Source organism: Mesoplodon mirus, assembly GCF_964341445.2.
Source record: "Mesoplodon mirus genome assembly, chromosome: 5".
In the NCBI taxonomy this organism is placed as follows: Eukaryota; Metazoa; Chordata; class Mammalia; order Artiodactyla; family Ziphiidae; genus Mesoplodon; species Mesoplodon mirus.
This window is the reverse complement of record NC_138980.1, coordinates 46,515,387-46,543,202: the sequence shown is the minus strand read 5'-3', so window position 1 is coordinate 46,543,202 and position 27,816 is coordinate 46,515,387. Positions and strand designations below refer to the sequence as shown.

At 53.2% G+C, this 27,816-nt stretch overlaps 2 protein-coding genes and 1 pseudogene across 7 annotated transcripts; 1 reads left to right on the top strand and 2 right to left on the bottom strand.

Annotated features, from left to right (window-relative positions):
* Positions 1–1,957: 1,957 nt before the first annotated feature.
* On the top strand, positions 1,958–8,845 carry SYDE1 (synapse defective Rho GTPase homolog 1). Of its 3 annotated transcripts, XM_082620842.1 has the most exons (8): positions 1,984–2,113; positions 3,668–4,009; positions 4,111–4,755; positions 4,933–5,147; positions 5,823–5,949; positions 6,163–6,323; positions 6,923–7,148; positions 7,444–8,845. In XM_082620842.1, exons 1-8 carry the CDS (start codon positions 2,026–2,028, stop codon positions 7,845–7,847), a joined length of 2,208 nt encoding a protein of 735 aa, XP_082476968.1. In that variant the 5' UTR covers positions 1,984–2,025; the 3' UTR covers positions 7,848–8,845. The 3 variants fall into 3 exon arrangements, with proteins under 3 accessions (XP_082476970.1, XP_082476968.1, XP_082476969.1); XM_082620844.1 differs by lacking the exons at positions 6,923–7,148; positions 7,444–8,845 and adding an exon at positions 6,560–6,916 and having other exon boundaries at positions 1,958–2,113; XM_082620843.1 differs by lacking the exon at positions 1,984–2,113 and having other exon boundaries at positions 3,541–4,009.
* ILVBL (ilvB acetolactate synthase like) lies at positions 8,845–19,033 on the bottom strand. 3 transcript variants are annotated; one of them, XM_082620854.1, is made up of 16 exons: positions 18,856–19,020; positions 18,177–18,321; positions 16,713–16,914; positions 16,463–16,590; positions 16,239–16,377; positions 16,039–16,150; positions 13,023–13,122; positions 12,791–12,888; positions 12,545–12,681; positions 11,435–11,569; positions 10,284–10,398; positions 10,025–10,194; positions 9,878–9,948; positions 9,724–9,795; positions 9,442–9,547; positions 8,845–9,312 (listed from the first exon to the last, which is right to left on the bottom strand). In XM_082620854.1, exons 2-16 carry the CDS (start codon positions 18,309–18,311, stop codon positions 9,134–9,136), a joined length of 1,899 nt encoding a protein of 632 aa, XP_082476980.1. In that variant the 5' UTR covers positions 18,312–18,321; positions 18,856–19,020; the 3' UTR covers positions 8,845–9,133. The 3 variants fall into 3 exon arrangements, with proteins under 3 accessions (XP_082476980.1, XP_082476978.1, XP_082476979.1); XM_082620852.1 differs by lacking the exon at positions 18,856–19,020 and adding an exon at positions 18,609–18,815; XM_082620853.1 differs by lacking the exons at positions 8,845–9,312; positions 9,442–9,547; positions 9,724–9,795; ... (1 more) ...; positions 10,025–10,194; positions 10,284–10,398 and adding an exon at positions 10,423–11,161 and having other exon boundaries at positions 18,856–19,033.
* Positions 18,528–27,435, bottom strand: LOC309805328 (olfactory receptor 10T2-like; annotated as a pseudogene). The gene is made up of 3 exons: positions 27,376–27,435; positions 23,748–24,746; positions 18,528–18,545 (listed from the first exon to the last, which is right to left on the bottom strand). The product of its transcript is annotated as an olfactory receptor 10T2-like (transcript).
* Positions 27,436–27,816: the final 381 nt, after the last annotated feature.

Here is a 27,816-nt window from a genome sequence, read left to right as displayed (position 1 = left end):
CTGCATGCCACAGCTACTGAAGCCTGCATGCCGAGAGCCTATGCTCCATAACAAGAGAAGTCACCGCAACGAGAAGCCTGTGCGCTGCAACAAAGAGTAGCCTCCATTCGCCACAACTAGAGAAAGCCCGCGTGCAGCAATGAAGACCCAACACAGCCAAAAATAAATACATTTATTTTTTAAAAATTTTAAGAAAAATTAACAGAGCCTGAGACCTGTGGGACACCATCAACCATATCAATATATGCATAACAGGAATCCCAGAAGGAGAGAAGAGAAAGGGACAGAAAGAATAGTTGAAGAAATAATGGCCCCAAAATTTCCCAACGTTGATGAAAGACATGAATCTACACGTCCAAGAATCTCAATGATCTCAAAGTAGGATAAGCACAGAGATCTGCACCAAGACATATTATCACCACACACACACAATCTCCTCTGTACAGGCCTCCATCACCTGGCACCTGATCTCCCACCTGAACATTCAGTAGTGAATAAGACAGACAAGTATTACCTGGTCAGCCCCAGTCTGAACAAGGAGACAGATAAACTAGCACAAATCATTGAACTATAAAGTTCAACCTGTGGCAAGTGTTAGAAGAAATGAAACACAGTGATGTAATAATGACTGGACAGTGGTAGGTGGTCAGGGAGGGGAGGGCTGCTTCAAATGAACTAGTGTTTTCCAGGCAGAGGGAACTGCAAGTGCAAAGGGACTGGGGCAGGAACAGTTTGATGTGAAGGAGAATCAGAAAGAAGGTCATGGTGGGCCATGAGGACAACAAAGGATATGAGGCCAGAAGTCTTGTGGTTGTATTTTATTTGTGGGAATCTGGATTTTATTTTAGGTGGGGTGAGCAGTTATGGGAAGACTGTTCAGCAGGGGTGTGCTATGATCTGATTTCAGGTTTTTAAGTCCACTCTGGGCACAGCATGGAGAATGGAATATAGGAGTGAGGCAGGTTAAATTTTCCAAAATGGCCACAATAATATCTCCCACCCCACATTCTCTTGCACAAAGAATGTTACAAGGTCACCTTGACACACCACCCATTGACAGAGGTGGAGTCTATGTTCCTTCCCCTCCAATCTGGTGCCAGAAGTAACACAGTGTGACATTCCAAGCTGGATCAGGAAAGGTAATGTAGCTTCTGCCTTGTTCATTTTTGAAGCCCTGGGTGGCTGTGTAAGAATCCCAACTACCCTGACTACTGACCTGCTAGGAGGAACCCAGTTCACACCAAGAGGCCTGTGGAGGTGCCCTAGTCCACAGCCCCTGCAGAGGTCCCAGCCCACACCTGGCATCAACTGCAAGTGAACATGCCTCCAGATGACTCTGGCCCCTCATTTGTTGAGTCACCCCTAAGCCTCTAAGTCTTTCCAACTGAGGAGTAGAAACAATCAATGTCAGCCCTGCCCTGCCCCAATTCCTGACCCACAGCATCTGTGAGCATCATGAAACGGCTGTTTGGGATGGTTTGTTAAAGAGCAGTAGTAACTGGAATTTGGGGGAAAGGGGAGTGGAGAACTGGGTGGCGGAGGGAGGCACCAGAGGGCATCCGGGAAACTAAGGAAGAAGTGGTGTCATCAAAAAGAGTGGTGCCAGGGCTTGCACCAGGCTGGAGCAGTGGATGGGAGGAAAGAGAAGGGATTTGTTCAGGATGCATTTTGGAAGTAAACCCCGGAGAACTTTCTGTATGCGATCACCAACGGAGGGTGGATAAGAGGAAAGACTAGGGCCCGCGACTGCTCCAAGATATTCAGAGTTGGAGCCCAGGAAGGTAGCACAGAGCCCCCATTCCCTCCCCGTCCCGGCCCGGGCGACTGACTACATCTCCCAGCATCGCTCGCTCAGGCCGCGGGAAGGGGAAAAAAAAAAAAAAAAAAAAAAGAGTTTGGGCCAAGCATTCCCGGAATGTGCTTCCTGCTGGCGCGGGGCGGGGGGCGGGCGGGGAGGCCCGGGCGGGGCGGGGGGCGGCGCGGCCGGAGCCCGGGGCGCGCACTCCGCCCGGCCCGGGCCCCAGCATGGCCGAGCCGCTACTCAGGAAAACCTTCTCCCGCCTTCGGGGCCGGGAGAAACTTCCCCGGAAAAAGTCGGACGCGAAGGAGCGCGGTGAGAGGGGGAGGTGGGGAAGAAGGGGCGCCGAACCCCACCCGGCCTGGAATTGGGTCCCGGGGCCCCAAGGAGGGACAGGGGAAGCCCTGCGGAGCCCCCTGCGGGCCGGGGTTGGGGGCCGGGGCACGCAAAGGTCCTGAAAGTAACGGGCTGGGGGGAGAGGGGGCGCGAACCGTTATGTGCGCCTGGCCAGGGATGCCAGGGCTTCGGCTCCTTGGGAGGCCCGGGAGGGGGCCTCGCCCCTGACAGGAAATGGGGCCGAGGCAGAGCGCCTGGAGAGTGCAGGGGAGGAGGAGCTGGGAGGCCTAGAAACTGGGGCTTATTCAGGCCGGGCAGGGGACACCCTGAGCCCTAGAGACCTGGGATGGGAGATGGGGGCGTACTCCTGCAGAGGGAGAGAGGCGGTGCATCAATCATGGTAGCTACCCCCCACCCCCTCTCACCTATTAACCAGTGACTGCAGCTACACCCAACCTTAGGCAGCCCCAAGAAACTGTCCCCTTTATACAGATGGAGAAACTGAGGCACGGAGCAGTTGGGTCATTTACCCAGTGCCAGTGAAGTGACTTAACAGCTCTGTGGACTATGCTACTAAATGAGAGTCCTGGGGAGTGGAAATCTGAAGTGACCAGAGGAGGGAGTCCTTAAAGAAATGGGCAGGACCTTAAAGAAATCAGAGCTGCGTGGGACAGGAAGTCCCGGAAAGGAAGGAGTTAAAGGAGGGAGGGCAGAAGACTCCATGGATCTGACCTCCCCCCAGCCCTTCCCAAAGATTCCCAAGGTTCCCAGAGCAGAGAGAAGGGACAGGGGTGCCCACGCACAAACACACACAGGAAACAGCCCGGTATGTCAGAGAGAGGAGGATGGAGCAGGAAGGGGAAGTCCCAAGGGGGAGGCATTGACCATAGGGGTCAGTCCTGGGCTGAGAGACGGTGGCGGGGGTTTGGAAGACAGGCAGGGAGGTGGGGAGTGACATGCTGCAGGTATGGGAGAACCCAGCAGGCACTCACTCACTGTCATGCCTGCTCCTGTCTTCCAAGCAAGCTAGGCAGCGTCCACTGTGGGCTATGTGCTTGACCAAGATATGAGTGCCTATGAAGTGCTCTCCATGTCGAGCTCCCCGAAGCCTCCCTGAAGGGTGGCATCAAATCCCCACATTTCACAGGAGGACACTGAGGCTCAGAGATGGAAAGTGACTTGCCCAAAGCCACCCAGTGAGAAGGGACAAAGGCAGGGCTCCATGCAGAGTTAACGAGAGGTGTAGGGAAGTAGAGTGGGGAATGCAGGGCCCAGGCCCAAAGAAGCCCCACCGGACCTCTGAGGCTGGAGAGCAGAGGGACAGAGTCCTGTTTGGGATACCAGGGCCAGGGAGACTGGGGAGGAGGCCGTAAGCTGGTAACAGATGAGACTGCTGGCCTGCAGCCACCCATTCCAAATGAATGTGTGGAGTGTCAGTGCTGAGTGCATTCTCCTGCTGGGGGAAGAGCCCTGGGCCGGGACTGCTCTGGGAGCAGTGGGAGGCTGAGTCTCACACCCCTTGCTCTCTGCCAGGCCGCCCAGCCCAGCGCCCGGAGCCCAGTCCTCCAGAACCAGAGCCCCAGGCCCCGGAAGGATCCCAGGCTGGAGCAGAGGGGCCCCCCAGCCCCGAGGCATCTCGGAGCCCAGCTCGGGGTGCCTACCTGCAGAGCCTGGAGCCCAGCAGCCGCCGATGGGTGCTGGGCGGGGCCAAGCCACCAGATGAGGCCACCTTGGGGCTGGGGGCAGCTGGCAGTAGGGAGCCTGCTGGTGAGATCTGGTACAACCCCATCCCTGAGGAGGACCCCAGACTCCCGGCACCTGAGCTCCCAGGCCTACAGCCAGGCTCAGCTGAGCCGGAGAGCCTGGCCTCCCCAGGTGAGCACAAGCCAGACACCCAGGGACCCCCAAGATGACTACAAGCCTCACCCCCATCCCGAGCCCAGATTTCTGGACCCTGAGGTCTGCTCTCCCCATAGGCGCAGCCCCCGCCAGTCCCCCAACCAAAGCCTCCCGCACCAAGTCCCCAGGCCCGGCCAGGCGGCTCTCAATGAAGATGAAGAAGCTGCCCGAGCTGCGGCGCCGCCTGAGTCTGCGGAGCACCCGGGCTGTCCGAGAGCGTGAGCGAGCCGCCCCCACGGGGTCCGTCATCAGCCGTTACCACCTGGACAGCAGCGTGGGGACCCCGGGGCGGGCGGCAGTGTCTGAGGGCGCACGGGGCCTGAGGGCCGGTTACCTCAGTGATGGTGACTCTCCTGAGCGCCCAGCGGGGCCCCCGTCGCCCACCGCCTTCCGCCCCTATGAGGTGGGCCCATCGGCCCGGACGCCCCCCACTGCACTCTGGGGCCGCCTCAGCCTGCACCTGTACGGGCTGGGGGGGCTGCGACCGGCACCTGGGGCCACTCCGCGAGACCTCTGCTGCCTGCTGCAGGTGGATGGGGTGGCCCGGGCCCGAACGGGGCCACTGCGTGGGGGGCCAGACTTCCTGCGGCTGGACCACACCTTCCACCTGGAACTCGAGGCCGCGCGGCTGCTGCGGGCCCTGGTGCTGGCATGGGACCCCGGCGTTCGGCGGCACCGGCCCTGCGCCCAGGGTACTGTGCTGCTGCCCACGGTTTTCCGAGGTAGGATGTATGGCTGCAGGGGAGGAGGTGTAGGGCACAGGATTCAGCTCAGGGCTCCTTCCTTCCTCCAGAGTGCCCAGGGTACTAAGCCCAGGATGGGGCATGGGTTGGAGTAGGGACCAGGGCACAGGAGCCTGTGGGGGCAGACTAGACTCAGGAGGTCCCCTGTGTCTTCAGGGTGCGAGGCCCAGCAGCTGGCTGTGCGCCTGGAGCCCCAAGGGCTGCTGTACGCCAAGCTGACCCTGTCGGAGCAACAGGAAGCTCCAGGCACAGCTGAGCCCCGAGTCTTCGGGCTGCCCCTGCCACTGCTGGTGGAGCGGGAGCAGTCCCCGGGCCAGGTGCCCCTCATCATCCAGAAGTGTGTTGGGCAGATTGAGCGCCGAGGGCTACGGGTAAGTCCCTCACCCCACCCTAGCTAGGCCCCAGACCTCAGAACATCTCCTCAGAACACCCAGGGTATGGAGGCCAGGCTTCCCCCTACCCCACCTGAGGAACTCCTGGCTCCAATCCCAGCCTAGACAAGGGCAGGAGCACCCGCTCCCTCCAGACCCTAGCACCTAGCCCAGAATTCATGGGTCATCTGTTCATTTAGTAATATAGGATCCCAGCCCTTCTGGAGCTCAGAGTCTGATGGGGGAAAAGACATGAGTCTGATGGGGGAAAAGACATGACTCTAATAAATCACATATGTAAAACTGTGGCTGGGAGAAGAGCAAAGAAACTGGGAGAGCTTAAAGCAGGACCTGACCCGCTGGTTGGGGTAGTCAGGGAAGGCTTTCCAGAGGAGGTGACAAGTAAGCTGAAAATGAGTCAGAGTTTCCTGAGTCAAAGGAGGTGGGTGCCAGGACAAGTGATCCAGAGGGTCTACAGGGCCAGGCTGTCCAGGCAGCCAGGTGGGATCCCCAATGACAGGTGTCAGAGGAGCAGGAAGGCAGCCAGTGAAGCTACAGCCAGCCCCCAATGTCTCAGCCCATTGCCACTGTGATCTAGGCCTCTGGCCCTCACCCACAGGGCCCTGATCAGTCTGTGGCCCTGACAAGAGGACATCTCTCTGCTCCTACCCCCAGGTAGTGGGGCTGTACCGTCTGTGTGGCTCAGCAGCTGTGAAGAAAGAGCTTCGAGATGCCTTTGAGCGGGACAGTGCAGCTGTCTGCCTCTCCGAGGACCTGTACCCCGATATCAATGTCGTCACTGGTCAGCATGCCCCTTCTCTCTCCTGCCTGCACCCCATTCAACCCTCACCTCAAGGCAGTCCCTGTGGTCCCTCTGGGACCTCACCCCTTCTGTTGGCTTTGTTTTTACCTTCCTGCACCTATCCTCCTCCTGTTCCCCTGCTCCCAGCCCCAGCTGAATCTCCAGCCTCAGAAACCAGGGGTGCCCTGACCAGAGTGGGCCCTGTATCCACAGGCATCCTCAAGGATTATCTTCGGGAGTTGCCTACCCCGCTCATCACCCAGCCCCTCTATCAGGTGGTGTTGGAGGCCATGGCCCGAGAGCCCCCAAGCAGGGCTCCTTCCAGCACTGAGGGCACCCGTGGGCTCCTCAGCTGCCTGCCAGATGTGGAGAGGGTGAGTTGGGCCTGGTGGGAGCAGGCGAGACAGGGAGTGGGCTGACATCAGCAGAATGTTTCACCCATGCCTGGGCCTGTGATGGCCATGAATGTGTGGCATTGTTACAATTCTAGAAAATAGGTGCTATTAGTATCCCCACTTTATAGATATGGAAGCCAAAGCCCAGAGCAGTTGAGTGAGTTACTTAAGGTTTCACAGGCCGGATGTATCAAAAATACAGACTCTGAACACAGGTGTGTCAACCTACCATAAGGGAAGTTCCTGGCTGTGGTATCCTGGACAAGTCCCGACCCTCTCTGTGCCTCAATATCCTCATCTATAAAATGGGATTAATACCAGCCCTGCCTAACACACAGAAGAGTAGGCTCAAGCCCAAGTTCTGCCATTTCAAAGTTAAGTTACCTTTCGCTTCAGTCTTCCCTCCAGCAAAATGGGATCATAATACTAATACCTAATGGTTAAGTCTTAGCTGGGTCATCACCCAGCTATGAGACCTTGAACCTCAGTTTCCCCATTCTGAACCGCCTTAGTCTCCCTCAGGTGCGACAGGGGACCGGCTTTGCCCACCTTATGCTCTCCCAACCCTCTCCTCTCAGGCTACACTGACGCTTCTCCTGGACCACCTGCGCCTTGTCTCCTCCTTCCACGCCCACAACCGCATGACTCCGCAGAACCTTGCCGTTTGCTTCGGTCCTGTGCTGCTGCCGGCGCGCCAGGCACCCGCCAGGCCCCGCATCCGCAGCTCTGGCCCGGGCCTCTCGAATGCAGTGGACTTCAAGCGCCACATCGAGGTGCTGCACTACCTGCTGCAAGCCTGGCCAGGTGAGCTGGCCCCCGCCCCCGCGCCGCCGATCTTAGCCAGGCTGCCGCTACGATACTTTCTCCAGTGGCCAATTAGAGTCTCGAGCTTCAGGCAAGCCACGCCCCCTAGTCCGAGTAAGCTGGTACCTGGTTGCCTCAGCAACCAGTTCTAGCTCAGCCAGTGAAATCCTGATCCGGTCGAAGGCCTTGCCTTTCGACCGGCCAATCAGGGGCCTAGCTACCTAAGCAGCCAATCAGAGGTCTAGTTGCCACCGCTGGGCGTTACATCATCCAAGCCCTCCCTCTCCCTCCGCAGATCCGCGCAGGCCCCCAGAGGCTCCGGAGCTCGTCCCGTACCTGCGGCCCAAACGACAGCCGCCGCTTCACTTGCCGCTAGCGAGCCCCGAAGTGGTGACTCGGCCCCGCGGCCGGGGCGGCCCCGAGAGCCCCCCGAGCAACCGCTACGCCGGTGACTGGAGCGTTTGCGGGCGGGACTTCCTGCCTTGTGGGCGGGACTTCCTGTCCGGGCCGGACTACGACCACGTGACGGGCAGCGACAGCGAAGACGAGGACGAAGAGGCTGGCGAGCCGACGGTCGCTACCGACTTCGAAGACGACTTCGAGGCTCCCTTCAACCCGCACCTGAACCTCAAAGACTTTGATGCCCTCATCATGGACCTGGAGAGAGAGCTCTCCAAGCAGATCAACGTGTGTCTGTGAGCCGGGCGGGGCCGGACCCCGATTACTAAGGCCGGGCTCCTGGTTGCTAAGGCGGTGCCCTAACGACCTAGGGGGACCAGACCTGTAGCTCAGGCCTAGCCCCTGGTTCCTGGGGAGTTGCCTAGTGACCAGCCAACCCATTGCTGAGAATCATTCCTCGTTTCCAGTGCTCAACATTTGGGCACTGGTTGCGAAGGCCGGGGATTGGGAATTTTCGGGACCAGCTATTGTGGCCATCTTTTCTGAGTACCAAGGGCTTCTCCCCGGCTGCCAAAAGGCAGTTCTGCTTGCAGGGCAGGCTGGCCTCTCTTGCTTCCCCTTAGCCAGGGAAACGCCAGTTCCTGTGAGCATCACCCTGGGATGGTGAGACACCCCCCAGTCAGTTCTCTTGCTGCTGCCAACCAAATCAGTATTAGCTTTGAGCACTGCACTCTGCTTCTCCCTCGGCGGGCCCAAAGACTATCATGAGGTACTGTTTGAGGCAGGGTGGGGGAAAGCCCCTATCCTGGGCTCTGGCTGGATAGGGGCAGCCTGAGGCTTATAGGAAAACAGCTGGTTTCTCCACCCTCTTTTCCAAGGAAAACCCCATGATTGCCTCAAACCAGCAAAAGTAGATAGCAGAGTATGGCCCTTCCCCTCCCCAATTCTTCCTCCCCATTCCTGAACAAACTGAGCACTTGTAAGACCTCCCTTTCGGAGGGGCCCCACCTGAAGTGTCAGGCTGGGGGCACTTTGGTACGGAACATATTTATTGCCTCCGCGCGTGTGTGTCTGTGTGTGAGGACTAGTGTGCATGGACATGTCTAGAGCAGGCATGTGGGGCTCTTTCAGGGACCACAGAGCGGGGAAAGAGTTTGCAGTGCCCAGGCACCCTGAAATCCCCAGTAATGGTGCCTCAGTGAGCCCCAGAGTTCCAGTGGGAGAGTAGGGTCCCCTCCTGTCTCCTCCCTCTTTCCCTCACTTCCATCTTTGTGGACAATAAATCAGTATGCACAGGTTCTGGGATGAGTACTTGGGCCCACATGGACCAGAGGTGGTTTATTCAATGTGTAAGAGAGAAGGGGAGAAAGGACACAGTTGAGCCCACAAAGAAAAAGGCCCAAGGGCTCTCCAGTGCTGCCAAGGAGGCTCTCTGAGCTCTGACCCCTCCAGCCCCTCCTTGTCCTCAGGGAGGGTTTTAGGGTCACTGGGCCTCATAGGATAGGCCCAGGGCAAGCAAGGATGAGAAACCAGCCTGGCACAGTCCAGGGGTGGGAAGAGAGCCAAGGGCACTGACCCATGAGGCCCTACACGGCAATGGAGCCATCTCGGAAGTCCGTCCTCCCGATGAGGATGTTGACCACAACTGGGTGGCCATCTTGGCACTGCTGCTGGGCATCATGCAGCACCTTGACCACCTGATCCTCACTCTCCTGTGAAAGTAGCAAGCCCTGGGCTCCCAGTCCCATGGCTGCCTTGTGATAACCTAAAAGGGGAGATGAAGTCAGGATGATGGCAGAACCCAGCCTACCATGCAGCTAGCCCGGGAGAGGAACATACATTCAGCTGGGCCTGAAACAGCTTTCCCCCTTCCCACCCATTCCAGGCCCCTCACCAGTGTAAGCCAAGCCACAGGCCACATTGCTGCCCAGACAGGGCACCTGCTCCCGGGAAATCTGGGTCCAGCCAGCATCATTCCCTATCAAAGCCATCACTGGGATCTGCAGGGAGAGGATGAGACCAGGCCACAGCCTTCAGTCCCAGGGCTTGGCCAGCCACAGGTCAAAGACAGGGACAGGACCCCTGCCAGCCAAGCAGCTCCCTCCCCAGCCCACTCCACCCCTGGTGACATCTCCCAGAACCCCAGGCTATGAGCTTCCCTTGGTCATCCGGTCACCTTGTGTCTGACGAAGGTGTCAAATTCGATGAGGCTGTAGCCAAAGGCTCCATCGCCAAACAGGCACCAGACCTGAGGGGGTACCAAGGATGGCTGGGGTGGTTCACGGCCCAGAAAGCAGCAAGCCTCCTGCCCCCAGCACGCTCTGACTCACCTCGGCATCCGGCTGACACAGCTTGGCGCCAAGTGCAAATCCCGCACCAACCCCCAGAGTACCGAAGGCCCCTAGAAAAACCAAGAGCGGGTGGGTGTGAAGGGGCCCCGACAGTGCAAGCTGCCCCATGCATAGGCCCGCCCTTACCAGGATCGAGCCAGCGCAGGGGGCCGCGGGGCTGCACCAGGTGGGCGGCTGTACCCACGAAGTCCCCACCATCGACCACCAGAATGGAGTTGTCAGGCAGAGTTTCCTCCACCAGCTGCAGTACCCGCACCGGGTTAAGGTGCTCGGCTACAGGCATCGATGCCTTCTCCCTGTGATGGAGCAGTGCAGGTCAGCAGAGCCAGTGGCATGGGCCCCCGCGAACCCGCAACCCCCCAAGTCCACTCTACCCAGCCCCCACCGAAAGGTCTGCTCCTTCTGTCGGTCAGCCTGCCGAAGCTCCTCTGCCCAGTCTGAGGCCCACGTCTGGCCCTGAAGGCCCTGCGCCAGCTTCACCATGAAGGAGCCCACGTCTCCTGGGGAAGGAAGAGGGCACAGCTGCAGGGAGATGGCCTCCTCCTGCCCTTCAAGCACCAGAGGCCCAAAGACAGCAGGAAGCAAACAGGCATCTGCACAGGAGGCAAAGAAGCAGGCCAGGGGGGTCCTAGCACAAAATGAGTGAAACACACCCCAGAGCCTGCCGGAACCAAGTTAGGGCAACAGGGGTGTGAGGGAGAGCAAGGCCGAAGAAACTAGGTTTAGGGAGCACAAAGTGGGTTAGAAACTCACATCAGCCTCTGTCTCCTGCCTCCTCATCACACCCCAGATCAGGCAGTCCTGTCAATTCTGCCTCTGAAACACGTCACTAAAAACACCTCCATCCTCCAAGCACATCTCTACAACCCAGGCATGCAGAGTGAACAAATAAGCCAGTGATGATGTACTTTTCACCATCTCCATTTTAGAAATGATCACACAGAGGCTCAGAGAAGTTGAGTTTCTCCTCCCTCTCCATCCCCACTCCAGGCCTCATCGTTTCTGTCCTGGCCCTAACAGCCCCCTTGCCTCCACCCAGTCCCCTCCAACTCACTGCCCACCAGCTGCTACAGTGGATTTTCCCAAACATGAATGCAAATGGTGCCACTTCTCTGCTTGACGCAAGTTCCCTCTCGCCTGCAGCGCAGGGTAGAGTCAACGTCCTTGGAACGATGGTCAAAGCAGGGCATGGAAAGGCCGTGGAAGAGGACTGAACAGGGGTGGAGGAGCCACGACAGGACAAGAGAGACCTCGGGGCAGGTCCTAAGGGCAGCAGGCGACATGGGAGAGTACAGACAGGGGATGTGATCACACGCACATTCCCAGGCCTTCCCTCTGGTGCCCACCCTACCATTAGTTCATCCAGAAGCACCCCATCAGTCTAAGGACCAAATATGCGTCTCTGGCCGACTCGGGGCCCCCTGGGGCACGGTCCAGGCCTTGGTCACCAGCACCCAGCTCCAGCCAGCTGCAGCAGAGGCCAGGAGGAGAGGGACCGGAAAGAACACATATGTGTAGGGGCTGCTAGGGGCTCACCCTGCACAGCCTCCTGGGGCTTCCAGAACATGTCTGAGTTCATCAACATCTCTTTCCGGTTACGGTTGACAATGATGATCTTGCTGCTGCGGCTGAGGACACGGCCATAGGACAGACGGAAGTCACACACCGTTCCTGGGGTAGAGGACAGAGTCTCGGTGGACAAAGGGCTAGCATCCTGGGGAGTACCCGCTACCTTACTTAATCCATCATGGTAGACTGAATGCATAAAGGTCTTCACCTCTCCCTGTACCAGTGTCACCTGCAATGAGACTCTGCAGCTCCCCACACCATGAACCTGGGCTGGCCTCAGGACGTGCTTTGGCCCATAGAATGTGAGAGAAGTGATGGCATGCGTTCCTGAGGCCAGACCCCCAGAAGCCCTGCAGCTTCCACTCGCTCTCTCTCAAATAACCTTGCTCCCCAAGCCCTGCATGTTTCTCAACATCCACCAAGTGAACAAGCCCAGGCTAGCCTGCTGGATGATGAGAAGCATGGAGGAGGAGGTAGGGGAGAGTGAAAGAACTCAGTTACCCCAACTGAGGCCAAGCTAGGCCAGCAACCAACCCCCAAGTTACAAGCCAGCCCAGCCTGGATCAGCACAGCTGACTTCCCGCCTCTCTGAGTGCAGACTCAGGAATGAGCCCTACCAAAATGACAAAAACTACCACCTAACCCCAGGTGGGTCTTGAGAAATGATAAGTGCATTTTAAGCCACTGAGTTTACGGTGGTTATTATACAACAATAGCTAACTGATACAACTATTATGTCTCTGGCAGGATTCAAGCACTTTATGTAAAAATATATATGCCATAGGTGTACGTGCTGTGTAAATGCTGTATAAGGCATACAAATGCAAATGCTGTACACAAAGTACCACAGGTGCCCGCTATCTTTGTGTAAAGCTGGGTCACAGGACACAACTGCAACCTGGCGAGGGTTTACCTGAATTTCAGGTCCAGGGGAAGGGGGGTGGTGAGAGGTAGGAGGGTGGGTGATTATGAGAGTGGGGTGCCAGCCAGTAGCTGACTAGGAGGGGCAGGGTTACACGATTAGGGAGGTGCCTAGTGGGAGGGAAAGGAAAGGGAGGGTGGGAGGATGACGTCCACCTGCCAGGACGACAACATCTGCCTTCTTCAGGGCGGCACTGCGGTTCTGCCGGATGTGAAGGGGGTGGTTCCGGCCCAGCAGTCCCCGCGCCATCCCGCCCAGGAAGCAGGGGACACCCAGGGTCTCCACAGCAACCCTAGGGGTCCAGGCAGAACAGAAGTGAGTGTGGCCAAGGGCCTGCCCCTCCTCACAGGGCCCCAGGGGACCAGGGATGTGACAGTAAGGGCAAGCCTGAGGCTTCTCACCGAAGTTTGTCTGAGGGTGTTGGAGGTAACAGGGCCTGGCTCCCAAGCAGCACAAGGGGCCTTTTGGCCCGACTCAGGATCTCAACACAGCGCTGAACCTGGGGCAAGAGGTGGGGCTCAAATAGCCAACCCTGAGTCACCATCAGCCCCCAAGATCACAGCCCCAGTACTGGTTCAGAGAGAAGCCACACAGCAGGTGGGGGTCCCTGGCCAGGGCACAGAGGCAATTCACCTGCTGAGAGGAAGCCTGAGGGATGTCCAGAGGCAGAGGCCCCTCAGGCTGAGGCTCCCAGGCTCCTGCAAAGAGGTTGGCCAGGTAATTCTCTAAGTACCTGTGAAGGGGAGAGGAAGAGTCAGTTACCAGGAGTCATACCAGGGTTCCAGAAGCTGAAGGAGGAGAAGGGCTGGGAAAGGGACCAGGAAGGCAGTAGGACAGGAACAGAGGTACAAAAGCAACAGCCCAGGGATAGACAGACCCCAGTGGCTGAGTGCCCAGTGGCCTATTTCCTCTCAGAAGGTTCTGGTGACCACCCCAACCTGACACAGACCCTCAAAAACAAGTGCCACCGGCGTGGAGTGCCAGAATCAGGGGCCATGGCTGCGGGGTCAGACAGAGGTGGGCTTGAGTTCTGGCTCTGCTGCTTCCTGTGTGACTGTGGGTGAGTGACTCAACTTTTCTGAGCTTCCTCCTCTGTAAAATGTAAAAGGGAGCATCTCTCCCAAGGTTCAGTGATCTAGCCACTCAGGATATAAAGCACGTTGCAAAACACTCGATTAATTGGAGTTATTAACAATCATCCATACCCTTGCCTTTCTCTGGCTTCTGATGTCTCCTTACTCATTGGGTCACAGGGCCCTGACTTTCCATGAGGCCCTGTGCAGGGCCCTGGAGACACAAAGATAAATCCTGCTCAGCCCTGCCCTCAAGGATACCCAATCCAGCCAAAAATACACATGTGGGCATCAGCCGGCTAGAATTAGTCAGAGCCTGAAGCTTCTGTTTCTCTTTCAAGGAGGAGTAAAGATCGCAGAAAATGAGAAGAGACCAAGGATGGAACCATGGGGAACCCTAGCATGGAAAGAAGAGGCAAGGCACAAGCCAGCCTTGCAAGGGGCTAGTTCCCTAATCATGTTGGAGGAAGGTTGGGAGACACCTTGCCTTACGCTTGGTATGACACTGGACTCAGCCCTATTTTTTTTTTTTTTTTTTTTTTTTTTTTTTGCTGTACACAGGCCTCTCACTGCCGTGGCCTCTCCCGTTGCGGAGCACAGGCTCCGGACGCGCAGGCTCAGCGGCCATGGCTCATGGGCCCAGCCGCTCCGCAGCATGTGGGATTTTCCCGGACCGGGGCACGAACCCGTGTCCCCTGCATCGGCAGGCAGACTCTCAACCACTGCACCACCAGGGAAGCCCAGCCCTATTCTTATTTAAGATAATAATGGTTAATTCCTTTATACTTCAGCCTATGCTTTGCACTATCAAAATAATCTCATTTTATTCATCACAGAATCTCAGTCTAGAGAGAAAAGGCAACATTGGTCCATCTTACAGATGAGGAAGCTGACGTCATATATTTAATCACAATATACGTAAGTCAAATCATTATGCTGTAACCCTTAAACTTACACAGTGCTGTGTATGTCAATTATATCTCAATAAAACTGGAAGAAAAAAAAAGGTTTAATCATTTGTTCAAGGTTAACACAGCTAGTTAGTGGCAGTCCTGGGATTCGAACCCATCTCTCTGGACTTTCATTTCATTCATTATAGATGGAACATAGCTCTGTGGATAAAGCATTGAAGGTTCCTCCGGGCTGAATCCTAGTGCGCCATTAACAAACTGGACAACTTCATGCAAGTCATTCAACTGCCTTGGGTCTCAGTTACCTAATCTATGAAATGGGCATAATAATACCTCTGAGTCTTAACTCAAAGGGTTGTCATAAAAGACATGTGAGTAAACCTGCTACTCCTTGAGCTGGCCCTCGTGGTGCTTCTCACACACCCATGTGCAGGGACCTGTCTGTCCTGTTCATGCCCATCCAGGTACCTAGCACATAGCAGCACTCGCTAAATATTTGGAGGGGGAGTGGAAGGCAGAGGGGCAAGGACAGGCAAATGCAAGGGACAGAGGGCAAAGAGGAGGAGGAGGAGGAGGAGGAAAATTGATTCTCATTTTTTTTTTTTTTTTGCGGTACGCAGGCCTCTCACTGTTGTGGCCTCTCCCGTTGCGGAGCACAGGCTCCGGACGTGCAGGCTCAGCAGCCATGGCTCACGGGCCCAGCCGCTCCACAGCACGTGGGATCTTCCCGGACCGGGGCACGAACCCATGTCCCCTGCATCGGCAGGTGGACTCTCAACCACTGCGCCACCAGGGAAGCCCTGATTCTCCTTTCTGCACCCTGTTTCAGCCAGGCCCACCTCCGTGGTGACCAAAAATGGATCCTTTTCATGTACCTCTGCTAGGCCTATGCCCCTGCTTAGAACCCTTTTTATCCCGTCAACAGAAAGAAACTCCCCCTTGAAACTTGTAGCTCTTCCAGGAAAACCTTCAAGCTTGTCCCAGGCCAGCCCCACTGACCTGCTCTCTCCAACATCCTGGCCACTCACCACTCAAAAGTCCCATAGTGGCCCCAGACTGAGCTATGCCCATGTCATGGGCCCATAGGGACACACTGTTCCCTTATCCTGGCCTGCTGGAGGTCCAGGCACTCATATGTGATCCATCCAGATGTATCCCACAGCTACCACCCAGATTCCAGACCACCATCATCTCTCATCCCAGTGACCGCCACACCTCCTCCCTGGCTTCCCAGCTTCCACCTAACCCCAAAGTCCACACTCCAGCAAGAGCCAGAGGGAACATAATAAAAACCCAAACCAGGGTATCCCGTGCCAATGCTTAAGGCCCTGCAGTGCCTCTCAATGGATCTCAAATTAAAAACAAAGCCCCAGGTCTGCCAAGTGGCTCCTGCTGGCTGCTCTGAGCTCAGCCTCTGCCCGTCTCCCCTTTGCTCACCTGCTGCCACCACATGGGCCACTTTGCTTTCCCAACCCACCAACTTCATTCCTGCCTCAGGACATGTGCATATTCTATTTCCTCTACCTGGAATGCTCTTCCCACGGCTGGCTCCTCTCAACTGATGTGCAGATCAATGAATGAGTCAAAGGAGAGATGGGTGCTAGCAGGAGGTGGCAGGAGAAGCCAGCAGATAGGGAAGGGTATGGTAGGAGTTGGGCTACTTACCAGGAGACCCCTTGACCCACGAGGCCCTTGGGCGGCTTAGCTGACACCGTCTCCTTCTGAACCATGAAGTAGGGGTACAGCACATCAATAGGCAGTTCCACAAACACCGGGCCTGCAGGGACAGGGAGAATGCTGCGTCTGCTGTGTCTCCCAGCCCCCAGGCCCTAGGGCCTGACCACTGCCCAGCCCCCGCCCCGCACCTGGGGTGCCCGACTGAGCAGCAGCCATCGCGGCCCTCAGGGTGGGGATGATCTCCCGCACCCTCTGCACAGAAGCACAAAACTTGCAGAGTGGCCGGAACAGGGACATCTGATCAATAGCCTGGAGTGCGCCCCGGTTCTGGTGGAGACAGGAGTCCAGGGAGTCAACACGTGAGAACTTCCAGGCTCCCTGGGGCCCCTGACACCCCTCAAGAAGAGGGTACCTGCAGCAGGGTGCTGGCAGCCCCACCCAGAAGCAGGACTGGGGACTGGGCTATCTGGGCATTCTTCACCGCAGTCACTGTGTTGGTGAGGCCGGGGCCCGCTGTCACTGCCGCCACGCCCACTGTCCCTGAAACACAAACCCTGTCACAGCTGTGTCCACCCTCCTGGCCACTCCCCCCATCAAAAAACCCCGCCCCTCAAAGACATCCCAGTCTCACCAGCCCCAAGCCCTCTCCACTCTGCCCTCACCGGTCAGGCGGGCCACAGCATCAGCAGCAAAGACGGCTGTGACTTCGTGGCGGGTGTCCACCACGCGGATGCCCAGCTTCTCACAGGCCACCAGCAGTGGGGAAATATGCCCGCCGACCAGCGTGAAAAGGAACCGCACGCCATGGGCCCTCAGCACGGCTGCCACATTCTCCCCACCATGCCGGATGCTTGCCTTGTCCACCTGGGCCCGAAAAGGGGGAGAAGCAAGATTGTCAAGGACCAGGGCACGGGCACCAGGGCAGGTGGGAAGAGGGACAATCCCCCTCCCCCAGGAAGGAGGGCAGGAGCAGGGTCGGAGGGCAGGGAAAGCTTGGTGTTGCTTAGGCACATATTATACTATACACCTGGCTCAGAGTAGGACATATCATCTTATCAGATCCTCCTGACGTTATATCCTTTTACAACTACAGAGATCAAGACTCCTGAGCAAGATTCAAAGTCCCATAGAACCAATGATCTTAAAGCACCCCACTCTGTAACACTGCCCGCCTCAGGGATGGTGGAGCAAGCAGGAAGAGAGGTTAGGGAAGGTGGATCCACAGAACCCAAGGGAGTTTGGCCAGGGGCCATCTGCTGGGACTCCAGAACGGCCTGCTCTCCAGTATCAGGGCCTCGTAACGTGACTGCTGACTCCAGCCTTCCAGACTGCCTCCTACTCCCTGGGCCCAGGTAACAGGCTGCCAGCTGCCACGTGCCTGCCATGGGAGCAGCCCGCTGGCACAGACAGTGCTTCTGCACAGCAGCGCACGCCAGAGGCCTTTGCCTTAAATCCCCACAAATCCTCAAGTTGCTGCTGGTTAGGAGAGGCGGGACTGGGGAGGGGTCAAGGGTGCTCCAGGTTAGGGGAGGAAAGACTAAGGAGAGGGTCTGGGGAAGGGGTCCATTTCTGAGAGTGGAGGCAAGTAGTTCAGAGCAAGGTCTGTGGGGTCAGCTTTTCCCCGAACAGGTCTCCTAACACAAGCTATCACACAACCTCTCTGAGCCTCGGTTTCCTCTTGTGGAAAATGAAGACAGAAACAAGAGTATCTATTCCAGGATGTACTGGGTACGTGGGAAAATCCCTCTAAAGCGTTGAGCTCAGCAGACAGCAACTGTCACAAGCGTCACAGCCGTCCACGTCCTCTGGTGCCTGCTCTCAGCACTCTGACCCCATCGTGTTAGGGAACACTGCTCCGTGAAAAGGGCTCGAGGTCCCTGAGGAAGGAGGTGGGCGGGGGGTTGAGTGCCCAGGCACTCCCTGTGACCTCTTCCTAGAGACAAAGTCCAGAGCCCCGTAAGCAGCTCGGCAACAGCGACAGGATCCTGGAAAGAATCTCCCGACCAGTCCCTCTGGATTAATTGGACCTCACTCTCCCCGCCTATAAAATGGGTTAGCTGGAAGGAACGCTGGAAGTCCATTCCTTTGGCTGCCCCCGGCCCGTCGCCCTTGTATTTCCCCTGAACCTTGTGCATCAACTGATAGAAGAGCCCCAGGCGGTGAGCGGCGCCCAGCAAGGCGGCCACTAGCGTCGCGAAACCCAGGAGCAGGAAAGAGGGGAAGAAGCTCCCAGCAGGGGCGGCAGCCGCGGGCGTCTCCATGAGATGGCACCTAAGGGAGAAAGGGCAGGGCTAGGACTTTTGCGCGACAATTAAATTATCCAGAAGAAGGCACGCCCCCTCTCCCAGCCCAGATCCCGGGCCACGCCCCTTGGCACGAGTTTCTGCGCGGTCACGCCCCTTACATCCCCAGGTTCCGGGCCAGGCCAAACCTCTCAGGGACCTGGCCACGCCTCTTACAACGCCAGCCCACCCCCCTTACGTCACCACAACCACCTAAAGAGGTCACCACAGGTCAATGCGGCGACAAAGCCTCAAGATAGCTGTTTTCCCACTTACCTACTTCTCAAAGGATCGGCGGGAAGCCCCGCCTCTCTGACATCAATGACCCGAATCTCAGCCCTAGTGGTGAGCCCACCCCACGTCTACGCCCCCAAGTTAGCGTGCACGACCCTCTCCACAAGCCAGACCCCTCCCCTAGCGAGCGCCCGGGCCCGAGCCTGTCCCCCGACCCCAGGCCTCGAGTTGAGGTCAGGTTGCATCGGGATGCTTCTCCAACCCCCGGGGCATTTTAACCTTCACCTACAGGAAACGGCGCTGACTCCAGAGGAATTCCTCTCCTTTCGTGTCACGTGAACAGGCGCGCGGCTTGAACAGGCTGGGCCGGACAGCTGTGGCCTTGCCCCTTTTGCCCACTTGGATCCGGGGCGCCCTGTATTCCGGCCCGACGCGCGTGCGCTCAGCTCCAGGGCACCTCCTATAAGAGCCCTGTCTCTACTGGCCGCCCCTTGCACAGGCTCCGCCCTCCCTCGCTTCCCATTGGCTCGCACTGCAGGCCTCACGCTTTTTTTTTTTTACAAGAGGCCAGGCCCCTCTGCGGCTTCCAGTAGCCGGGAGTTTGGCGCGATCCACCTTCCTCGGCCTTGCGTTGGCCCAGCGTTGCAGGCCCGCAGGTTCCGGGCCTTCGAGCCCAGCCCGCTTTCCACACCAGGCGTGCTGTACGCCCCTTCGCGTTGGCCGAGCATGGACCATTTCGGACCCACTGCCCAGTGTCCACCATCCGGGACTCTCACCCCGAACAAACCCTGCCCCTCGCTCTAGCTCCAGGCCCTGCCTCCCATCCCACCGCAATTCTGCGAAGGCAGAGGCCCGCCCCCTCTCCCCTATCCCTGCCTACGCTGTTGCCCCTACCCTTGTAAGCCCTGCCCACTTCCCGGACTCTTGGAGTTTTTCTGCTTCCGGTGCAGGGGAATGGGCCCTCTGAGTGGTCCCCGGTTCCAACCAGGGCTTCACATTGCAGCCGTCTGGCATCTGGAAAATGATCTCCCCATCAGTACAGGGGGAGTAATTCTGGTCCTGAGCGCCCTTCTTCCCTCCAAGACTGACTTCCATCCCTTGTCAACTTCTGGGATTTCCCTCCAAGGATTCCACCCCGTCGTTAATTTTATTTTATATTGAATCATTCCTAGGTTTTCATTTCACCCATTAAAAAAAAAAAAAACCTTCCGATGGCCCTACATTCTCCACTTGTGACTGTCCATTTGCTCCTTTTTTTAGCAAAATCCATCTATACTTACTGTCTCCGTAAGCTGTCTCCGTAAGCTCTTCTCCTATTCTTCTTGAACCCACTCCAAACAGGCTCTTACCCGCCTCTCTATAAGAGCTGCTCTGGATTATTCCAACAGTCTCCAAACCAGTCCCTCTCCCCACTGTCTCTCACCTACCAGCTCAACCCCACTCTCCTTGCCAATATTAACAGGATAAAATGCAAATGTCCTAGAAGGGCCTTCTGGGCCCAATTAAACTTCCCGAGCCAATAATGAAATAGTGATTATCTTATGTCAAGCACTTACTATGTGCAGGCGCTGTTCCATGCCCTTTTGACATATGAACTAATTTAATCCTCACAACAGCCCTGGAAGGGAGGTGTATTAGCAATATCCCCATTTTATAGATGCTGAAACTGAAACACAGGGAGGTTAAGGAACTTACCCAAGGTTGCACAGCTTGTAAGTGATAGAGGCAGAATGTGAACTCAAGCAGTGCTGCCTGGGCCTCCAGACTGGAAGCACTTCAAGAATGGGCCCTGTGCTTCAACCACATGGCTCCCTCATGCCTATCACAGGGTGTAGTTTTGGGGGCCCACCCAGATACCACTGTGCTTATGTTGAATTTTATTCTAAGTGAGTTGGGAAACCAGAAGGGGTTTTCAATAATCTAAGTCACACAAAACCTGCACATGATTGTTCATAGTGGCTTTATATGTAATAGCCAAAAACTGGAGAAACCAAAATGCCCCTCAGTAGGTGGTTACACAAACCATAGTCCATCCATACCATAGAACACCACTCAGCAATAAAAGAACAAAATATGGTAACACAATAACTTGGATGAATCTCAAACAGTTATGCTCAGAGAACCAACTGGTGGTTGTCAGAGGCAGGGGGTGAGGGGTGGAGGAAATGGATGAAGGTAGTCAAAAGGTACAAACTTCTAGTTATGAGATGAGTAAATCCTGGTTATGTAAGGTACAGCGTAGTAACTACAGTTAACAGTACTGTATTGTATATTTGAAAGTTGCTAAGAGAGTAGATCTTAAAGGTTCTTATCACAAGAAAAACAGTTTATAACCATGTAAAGTGACGAATGTTAACTAAACATATTGTGATCATTTCACAATAAATACAAATAATAAATCATTATGTTGTATAACTTAAACTTATACAATATCATATGTCAATTATATCTCAATAAAACTTGTGGGGGGAGGGAGTTCCCTGGCTGTCCGGTGGTTAGGACTCTGTGCTTTCACTGCCGAGGGCCCAGGTGCAATACCTGGTTAGGGAACTAATATCCCACAAGCTGCGTGACATGACCAAAAAAAAAAAAAAAAAAAAAAAAAAAAAAACTTAAGGGGAAAAGCATTCTCTACCCACAAGCTCAAAAAAAATTATGCTAAATTGCTAAAAAAAAAAATTATGCTTAGTGAAAAAAACCAGTCTCAAAAGGTTACATATTGTGTGACTCCATTGATATGATAATCTCCAAGTGACAAAACCATAGTGTAGGAGGACAGATCAATGGCTGCCAGGGGGTACAGAAAGTGTGACACATGGAGGGTAGCATGAGGAATTTTGGGGGGTGATGGAGCTGTTCCGTATCCAGATTGTAGTGGTGGTTGCATGTGTTAAAATTCATTGAACTGTACACTAAAAAATCTATTTTACTATATGATGCTTTAAAAATAAAATTATACATGTAACTTCATATTTATGTGTGTATATAGACAGAATATTATACACACTCACACTATGTAAATAAAAAAAAATTTTTTTGGCAGTGCCATGCAGCACGCGGGATGTGGGATCTTAGTTCCCCTACCAGGGATTGAACCCGGGCCCTTGGCAGTGAAAGTGTGGAGCCCTAACCACTGGACAGCTAGGGAATTCCCAATAAATAATGTTTTTAAGAGATACACTAGCACCAAACTGAAATTTTTCCTTGAAGTAATCATCAGCCTTCAGAGAGAACTGAGAAGGGAATAAATTTCTGCCTGTGTAACTCAAAGTTTTCTTTCATGCCACATGCAGGAAATGTTACTGTTAAGAGCTTCACATTTTGGGAAACAGTGAACTTACTAGACCTTTCCTCATCAATCCTCATATTTATGAGTTTCAGAGAAAGCATAGGGTCTAAAAATGTCAGAGGGAAAAAACCATGTGTCATGGTTTAATGACCTTCGTTTAATGACCTCTGAGACAGAGAGAAGGAAAGGGACCTTCCCACGTCTCAGCAAGTGGTTCAAAGCTAAACTGGAACCCAGATCTCCAGACCCCCTGGTTCAGTGGGCAGGAGGTGGCCTGTGTTTCTAAGCACTCTTACAGCCTTTAAGAAGGAGCCCAGGGCTTTCCTGGTGGCGCAGTGGTTGAGAGTCCGCCTGCCGATGCAGGGGACACGGGTTCGTGCCCCTGTCTGGGAAGATCCCACATGCCGCGGAGCAGCTGGGCCCATGAGCCATGGCCGCTGAGCCTGCGCGTCCAGAGCCTGTGCTCTGCAACGGGAGAGGCCACAACGGTGAGAGGCCCGCGTACCACACACAAAAAAAAAGTTATGCTAAGTGAAATAAGCCAGACACAACAGGACAAGTATTATATGATTCCACTTATATGAAACATGTAGAATAGGCATATTCACAGTGACAGAAAGTAAGTTAGATGTTACCAGGGATGGGGAGGATGGGGGAATGAAGATTCATTACTTAAAGGGCACAAAATTTCAACTTAGGAGGATGAAAAACGTTTTGGAAAGAGATGGTGGTGATGGTTGCACTAACTTGTGGATGTAATTAATGCCACTGAGTTGTACACTTAAAAATGATTAAATAGTAGAAATTCATCTCATGCTCTTGTAAGTGGCTAACCAGTATCCTTAATTTTGAAGATGAAAATGGCGGTAATTTGAAATTGAGCTTCAAAATTTTAAAAAGGAGATGGAAGAACTTAAAACAGCTTAATGCCATTTTCAAAAAGAATAAAGCAAACTAAAAAATGTTAACAGTTCTTATCCATTCATTCAATAAGCAAATATTTGTCAGCTGCATCCAAAATACCAGGCTCCATGCTATGCACTGGAAATACACGTTATTTTTGGACCTTACACCGTAGTGAGAGGTTGTACGAAGACCTTACACTGTCTAAAGGAGACAAACAATAGATAATAAGATCATTTTAGTTAGTGATAAATACTTGGAAAAATTAGTATCAAGAGACTGAGAAGACAAGCCACGGACTAGGAGAAAATATTTGCAAAAGACATATCTCATAAAGGACTGTTATCCAAAATATACAAAGAATTCATAAAATTCAACAATAAGAAAATTTTAAAAGGATAAAAGGATGAGTTTTGTTATATATATTTTACTACAATAAAAAAATTTTAATTCTTCCTTTTTTCTTTCTTTCCCCATCATATACCAAAGAAATAAAAGACCCAAGGGGGAGGGAGGTGGCCAACAATCAAGAAAACATCATTTAAGTGTGACAGGAAAAATAAAGGCAGCCTTTGGTTGGTAACATTCATTCCCCCCCTGCCACACCCCAAAAAAAGTGAACTACTTCTGAGCGAGACAAAATAAAAGGATGCTGGACCGGGTGCCAACCCCTGTTCACTGCTAGGTAAAGCACTGCCCTCCACTGCCCGCCAGCACCAGGTAGGGTCAGGGCCGCCCTCCACTAGAGACCATCATGCGCTGCAGACCGCATCGCAACCCAGCAAAGTCAAGGAAATGAAGACGAAGGGAAAGGGCAGCCTTTATGGAGTTCATGCTGGGTCTCAGGCACTGTTTGTAAATTGTCTCACCCAGGCTATTTCATTTAAGGTTATGGGAGTGGCCTCTGTTTTCCAGGTGGGGGAACTGAGGGTCAGGCAGGGCAAGTGTTCATGAAAAAGCTCGGGCCAGAACTTAGGACGAGTGTTTACTTTTAAAACTCCGCGGCTTCGCGCCAGGGTCCTCCTCGATGCCACCCTCACATCTTTATTGTGCAGAGTGTATACCACCGGGTTCAGCAGCAGTGTCACCACCGTGTAGAGCACAGCCACCAGACGGTCCTGGTCCTGGTTTCCTCTGGACTCAGGCCTCAGGTAGATGATGGAGGCGCAGCCAAAATGCACAATGACCACGGTGAGGTGGGCCGCACAGGTGGAGAAGGCCTTGTGCCAGCTGGCTGCTGAGGGCATCCTCAGGAGGGCAGCCACAATGAAGGTGTAGGAGAGGAGGATGAGGAGGAAGGAGACCAGCACCACGAGGATAGTCAGGAAGAAGATGGCCAGCGCTTTGCTGGCACTCCCCGAGCAGCTGAGCTTCAGGACCGGGTGCTGTCGCAGAAGAATGCTCCACGCGTTCGCTGCAGCAGAAGGGCGAGGAGAAGATCAGGCTGGTCTCGATCAAGGCCACCGAGGACCCGAAGCAGAAAACCAGGGCTCCCAGGTAGAGGCAAACTGTGGGTCTCATGATCACCCAATACACAGGGGATGACAGGCGGCAACGCAGCGGTAGTAACCCATCAGGGTAAGGAGGAAGCAGTGGCTGCATCCCAGGCCCAGGAAGAAGAACATCTGAGCCCAATAGCGAGGGATGGAGATAGCTCCACTCTCCATGAGCAGATGAGCCAGCATACTGGGGATGGTGACCAGCGTGTAGCAGGTCTCAGAGAGGGACAGCACGGCCAGGAAGCGGTACATGGGAGTGTGCAGGGTCCGATCCGCATGTATCATGGTGATGATGGTGACTTTGCCACTCAGGGTAACCAAGTATGTGAGGAAGAACAGTGCAAAGAGGGTGGTCCTCAGGCCTGGGAAGGTGGAGAAACCCACCAGCATGAACTCCGTTACCAGCCAGGTGGCATTTTCCCACTGCTTCTCAGGAACCTGAGAGGAGAAAGCAAAGGAAATGGAATAGGACAACTTAATAAGGCTCTGCTAAGCAACAGATACCAGTGAGATAGGATAATCATCCCTGTTTTACAAAAAAAAAGAAAAAAAGAAAAAAAGGAAAGAGAGACTCAGAAATGAGGTCACTGTTTTCCTCATATCACCCAGCTAACAGCTCTTCAACAGACGAGAAAATTACAGATATGGAAATGACCTGAGTGCCAATTAACAGATGAATGGATAAAGAAGACTGGTACATAGACACATTGGAATATTTTTCAGTGGTGAGAAAGAAGGCAATAGTGCCATTTTTGACAATATAGATGGACTTTGAGGACATCATGCCAAGCATGATGTCAGACAGAGAAAGAAAAATACTGTATGATCTCACTTATATGTGGAACCTAAAAGCCAAACTTATACAAAAAAAGAAAAAAGAAAAAAAGTAAAATGGTGGTCACCAGGGCCTGGGTTACATTGATATATTGTAATATGATTACCACTGTAGCCATATTCAGCATCTCTATTATGTCACACAATTATTATAGTTCTTAGAGTCTCTAAGTAATCCTTGCCTCATCTCCAAAGCCATGGGTGGTGGAGTGGGGAAGGGAGACAGACAATAAAAGTGTATTATCAAGGTTTTGACTGAAATAAAAACACACAAAATGAGAGCTGTGAGTTTCAGTTTTATTTGGGGACTTACTGAGGACTATAGCCCAGGAGACAACCTCTCAGAGAGCTCTGAGCAACTGCTCCGAAGAGGTGGGGGGCAGGTCAGCATATATGTAATTCTGGAGAAGGGGATGTGCAATCAAGCACACATCTTGGTAGAAAATTACTGCTGGTCACAAGGCACAGTTACCTTAGTTAATGATTTTAGTGCTTTTCTAAGTATGGGAAGATGCAAGAAATTGAGTTCATAAAAGTCTCTCCTGGGGCTTCCCTGGTGGCGCAGTTGTTAAGAATCCACCTGCCAATGCAGGGGACACGGGTTCGAGCCCTGGTCTGGGAAGATCCCACATGCCGCCGAGCAACTAAGCCCGTGCGCCACAACTAATGAGCCTGTGCTCTAGAGCCCATGAGCCACAGCTACTGAGCCCGTGGACTACTGAGCCCGTGTGCTGCAACTACTGAAGCCCGCACGCCTGGAGCCCATGCCCCGCAACAAGAGAAGCCCGCGCACCGCAATGAAGAGTAGTCCCCACTCGCTGCAACTAGAGAAAACCTGTGCACAGCAACAAAGACCCAATGCAGCCAAAAATAAATAAATAAAATAAATAAATTTATTTTTAAAAAATCTCTCCTGAAAATATCTAACTATCTGAAGGGCTGTTCTGTCATTTTTCCCAGAGCACAGAGACCCTCATTCCTGATCTCCGCCCTAAACCCTTTCAGGGTGTGTTGAAGGTCAGTGACTGCAGTGGCCAATGACTCAATCCTTGAAGAGCCAGGTGGCCAGTGACATTCTTTAGTGGGACCACTACAATTTTATCCCACCTGGAGGTCTCTGAGGGGCAACAAGGGAAGTGGGATGTTTGTCCACCAGCCCCCAATCATCTTGCTCAAGAGTTTTGACCAGGAGGCGTTAATTTCCCAGTACTTCCAAATCTGCCACATGTACAGGGAATTCAAAGTCTGGCAGCTAAGGAAGGGAATAAGTGCCAAGGGGATATGGTTCAGGAATTTACAGGGTCCTCTACAATCCGTGTGAAAAGAATACCCAAGAAAGGCAAAGCCTGTAGCATCGATATCTGAAATGAACAAAGGAATACTTTTAGGAAATCTAATACCCAGGGCTACATCAAGTCTTCCATGAGCCTTAGGCACTTTTGCCTTCCTCCATAAAAATTGTTTTTGTTTTTGTTTTTGTTTTTAAAAAGGGAATTCCCTGGCAGTCCAGTGGTTAGGACTCCGCACTTCCATTGCTGGGAGCAGGGGTTCCATCCCTGGCCCAGGAACTAAGATTCTAGAAGCCTCACAGAGCAGCCAAAGAAAAAAAATCGTTTTAAATTTTTATTTAAATTTTATTTTTTAAATTTTTATTTAAATACAATTTAATTTATTAAGTAAATTAAATACAATTTAATTTTTAAATTTATTTTGGTTTTATACAAATTTAATATTTTACATTTTAGGACTGTGTTGGTGTAAAATGAATATAATTTTCACCCTAAAAATTTATTTATTTCTTCTGATCTTAGACAGTAACACAATTTCATGAGCCCCCTAATAGTATTGCAGGCCCTAGGCCTTGTGCTAATAAATACATCTGTGTTAATTAAATGGAAAATAATTCTGAATTATTGACCTTTTTTTTTTTTTTTTTGGCCACGCTGCCGGCATTCGGGATCTTAGTTCCCCCACCAGGGATGGAACCTGTGCCCCCTACAGTGGAAGCACGGAGTCCTACCCACTGGGCCGCCAGGAAATTCCCATAAAATTATTGACCATTTTAATTCAAACAATGAAGCATTAGTAAAAATCCTGAATTGGTGATAGTTTTATTATTTTATAATCAATTAACCTGCTAGCTCAGAAAAATATGTATAACTTATTTTGGAATGTTTCTGAGTATTTTGCATTTGGAAAATGGTCCTAATGTAATCTTTCCCTGCTTATCAAGAGTTAATTGATTTGGAGAGAAGCACATTTCAGTCTTGAAATCCTGAAATACCGACTCTGAGACGAGGATGGGTGGAGGCGGTGGAGAGGTGAGTCCTGATTTATGCGCCATCTAGTGGCATTTTGGGTAATCTGCAAGCCGGTGACCCTCAGAAGAGAATAAATAGCTGTGCCCCCGAAATTACTCACCTGCAGCAATGGGAGGAGAGAAATTGAGAATGACCCTTTAAATGTTTTGGAAGTTTGTTGAAATTTTAATTTGTGAAAAATAAATTTTAGATTATTATTATTATAGTTCTGAGAATATATAAAGTAGAGAAAAACAACAGAAATGTGCTTGGTCGAGTCCAAATACATTCTGCTTATAAAGAAAAGACTAGTCAGGACCATCAAAGAACTTAACAGGTGCAAAAAGTGAGGAAGGGATGCCCATTTTTCATGAAAAAAGGAAAACCAGGAAGCAGGAAGCAGGCAGCCCTGTTGATCAAGCACA

Bases quoted from the DNA above. Each gene is read 5' to 3' on its own strand.
- SYDE1 (XM_082620843.1), top strand. From the start codon at position 3,556: ATGTGTGGAGTGTCAGTGCTGAGTGCATTCTCCTGCTGGGGGAAGAGC. The intron at 4,010-4,110 runs GTGAGCACAAGC...CTCTCCCCATAG, and splicing joins GGAGAGCCTGGCCTCCCCAG to GCGCAGCCCCCGCCAGTCCC. The intron at 6,324-6,922 runs GTGAGTTGGGCC...CTCTCCTCTCAG, and splicing joins GCCTGCCAGATGTGGAGAGG to GCTACACTGACGCTTCTCCT.
- ILVBL (XM_082620854.1), bottom strand. From the start codon at position 18,311: ATGGAGACGCCCGCGGCTGCCGCCCCTGCTGGGAGCTTCTTCCCCTCT. The intron at 13,123-16,038 runs GTAAGTAGCCCA...TCCCCTTCACAG, and splicing joins GTGGGTCAAGGGGTCTCCTG to GTACTTAGAGAATTACCTGG. The intron at 11,570-12,544 runs GTGGACGTCATC...CCTCTACCCCAG, and splicing joins AGATGTTGTCGTCCTGGCAG to GAACGGTGTGTGACTTCCGT.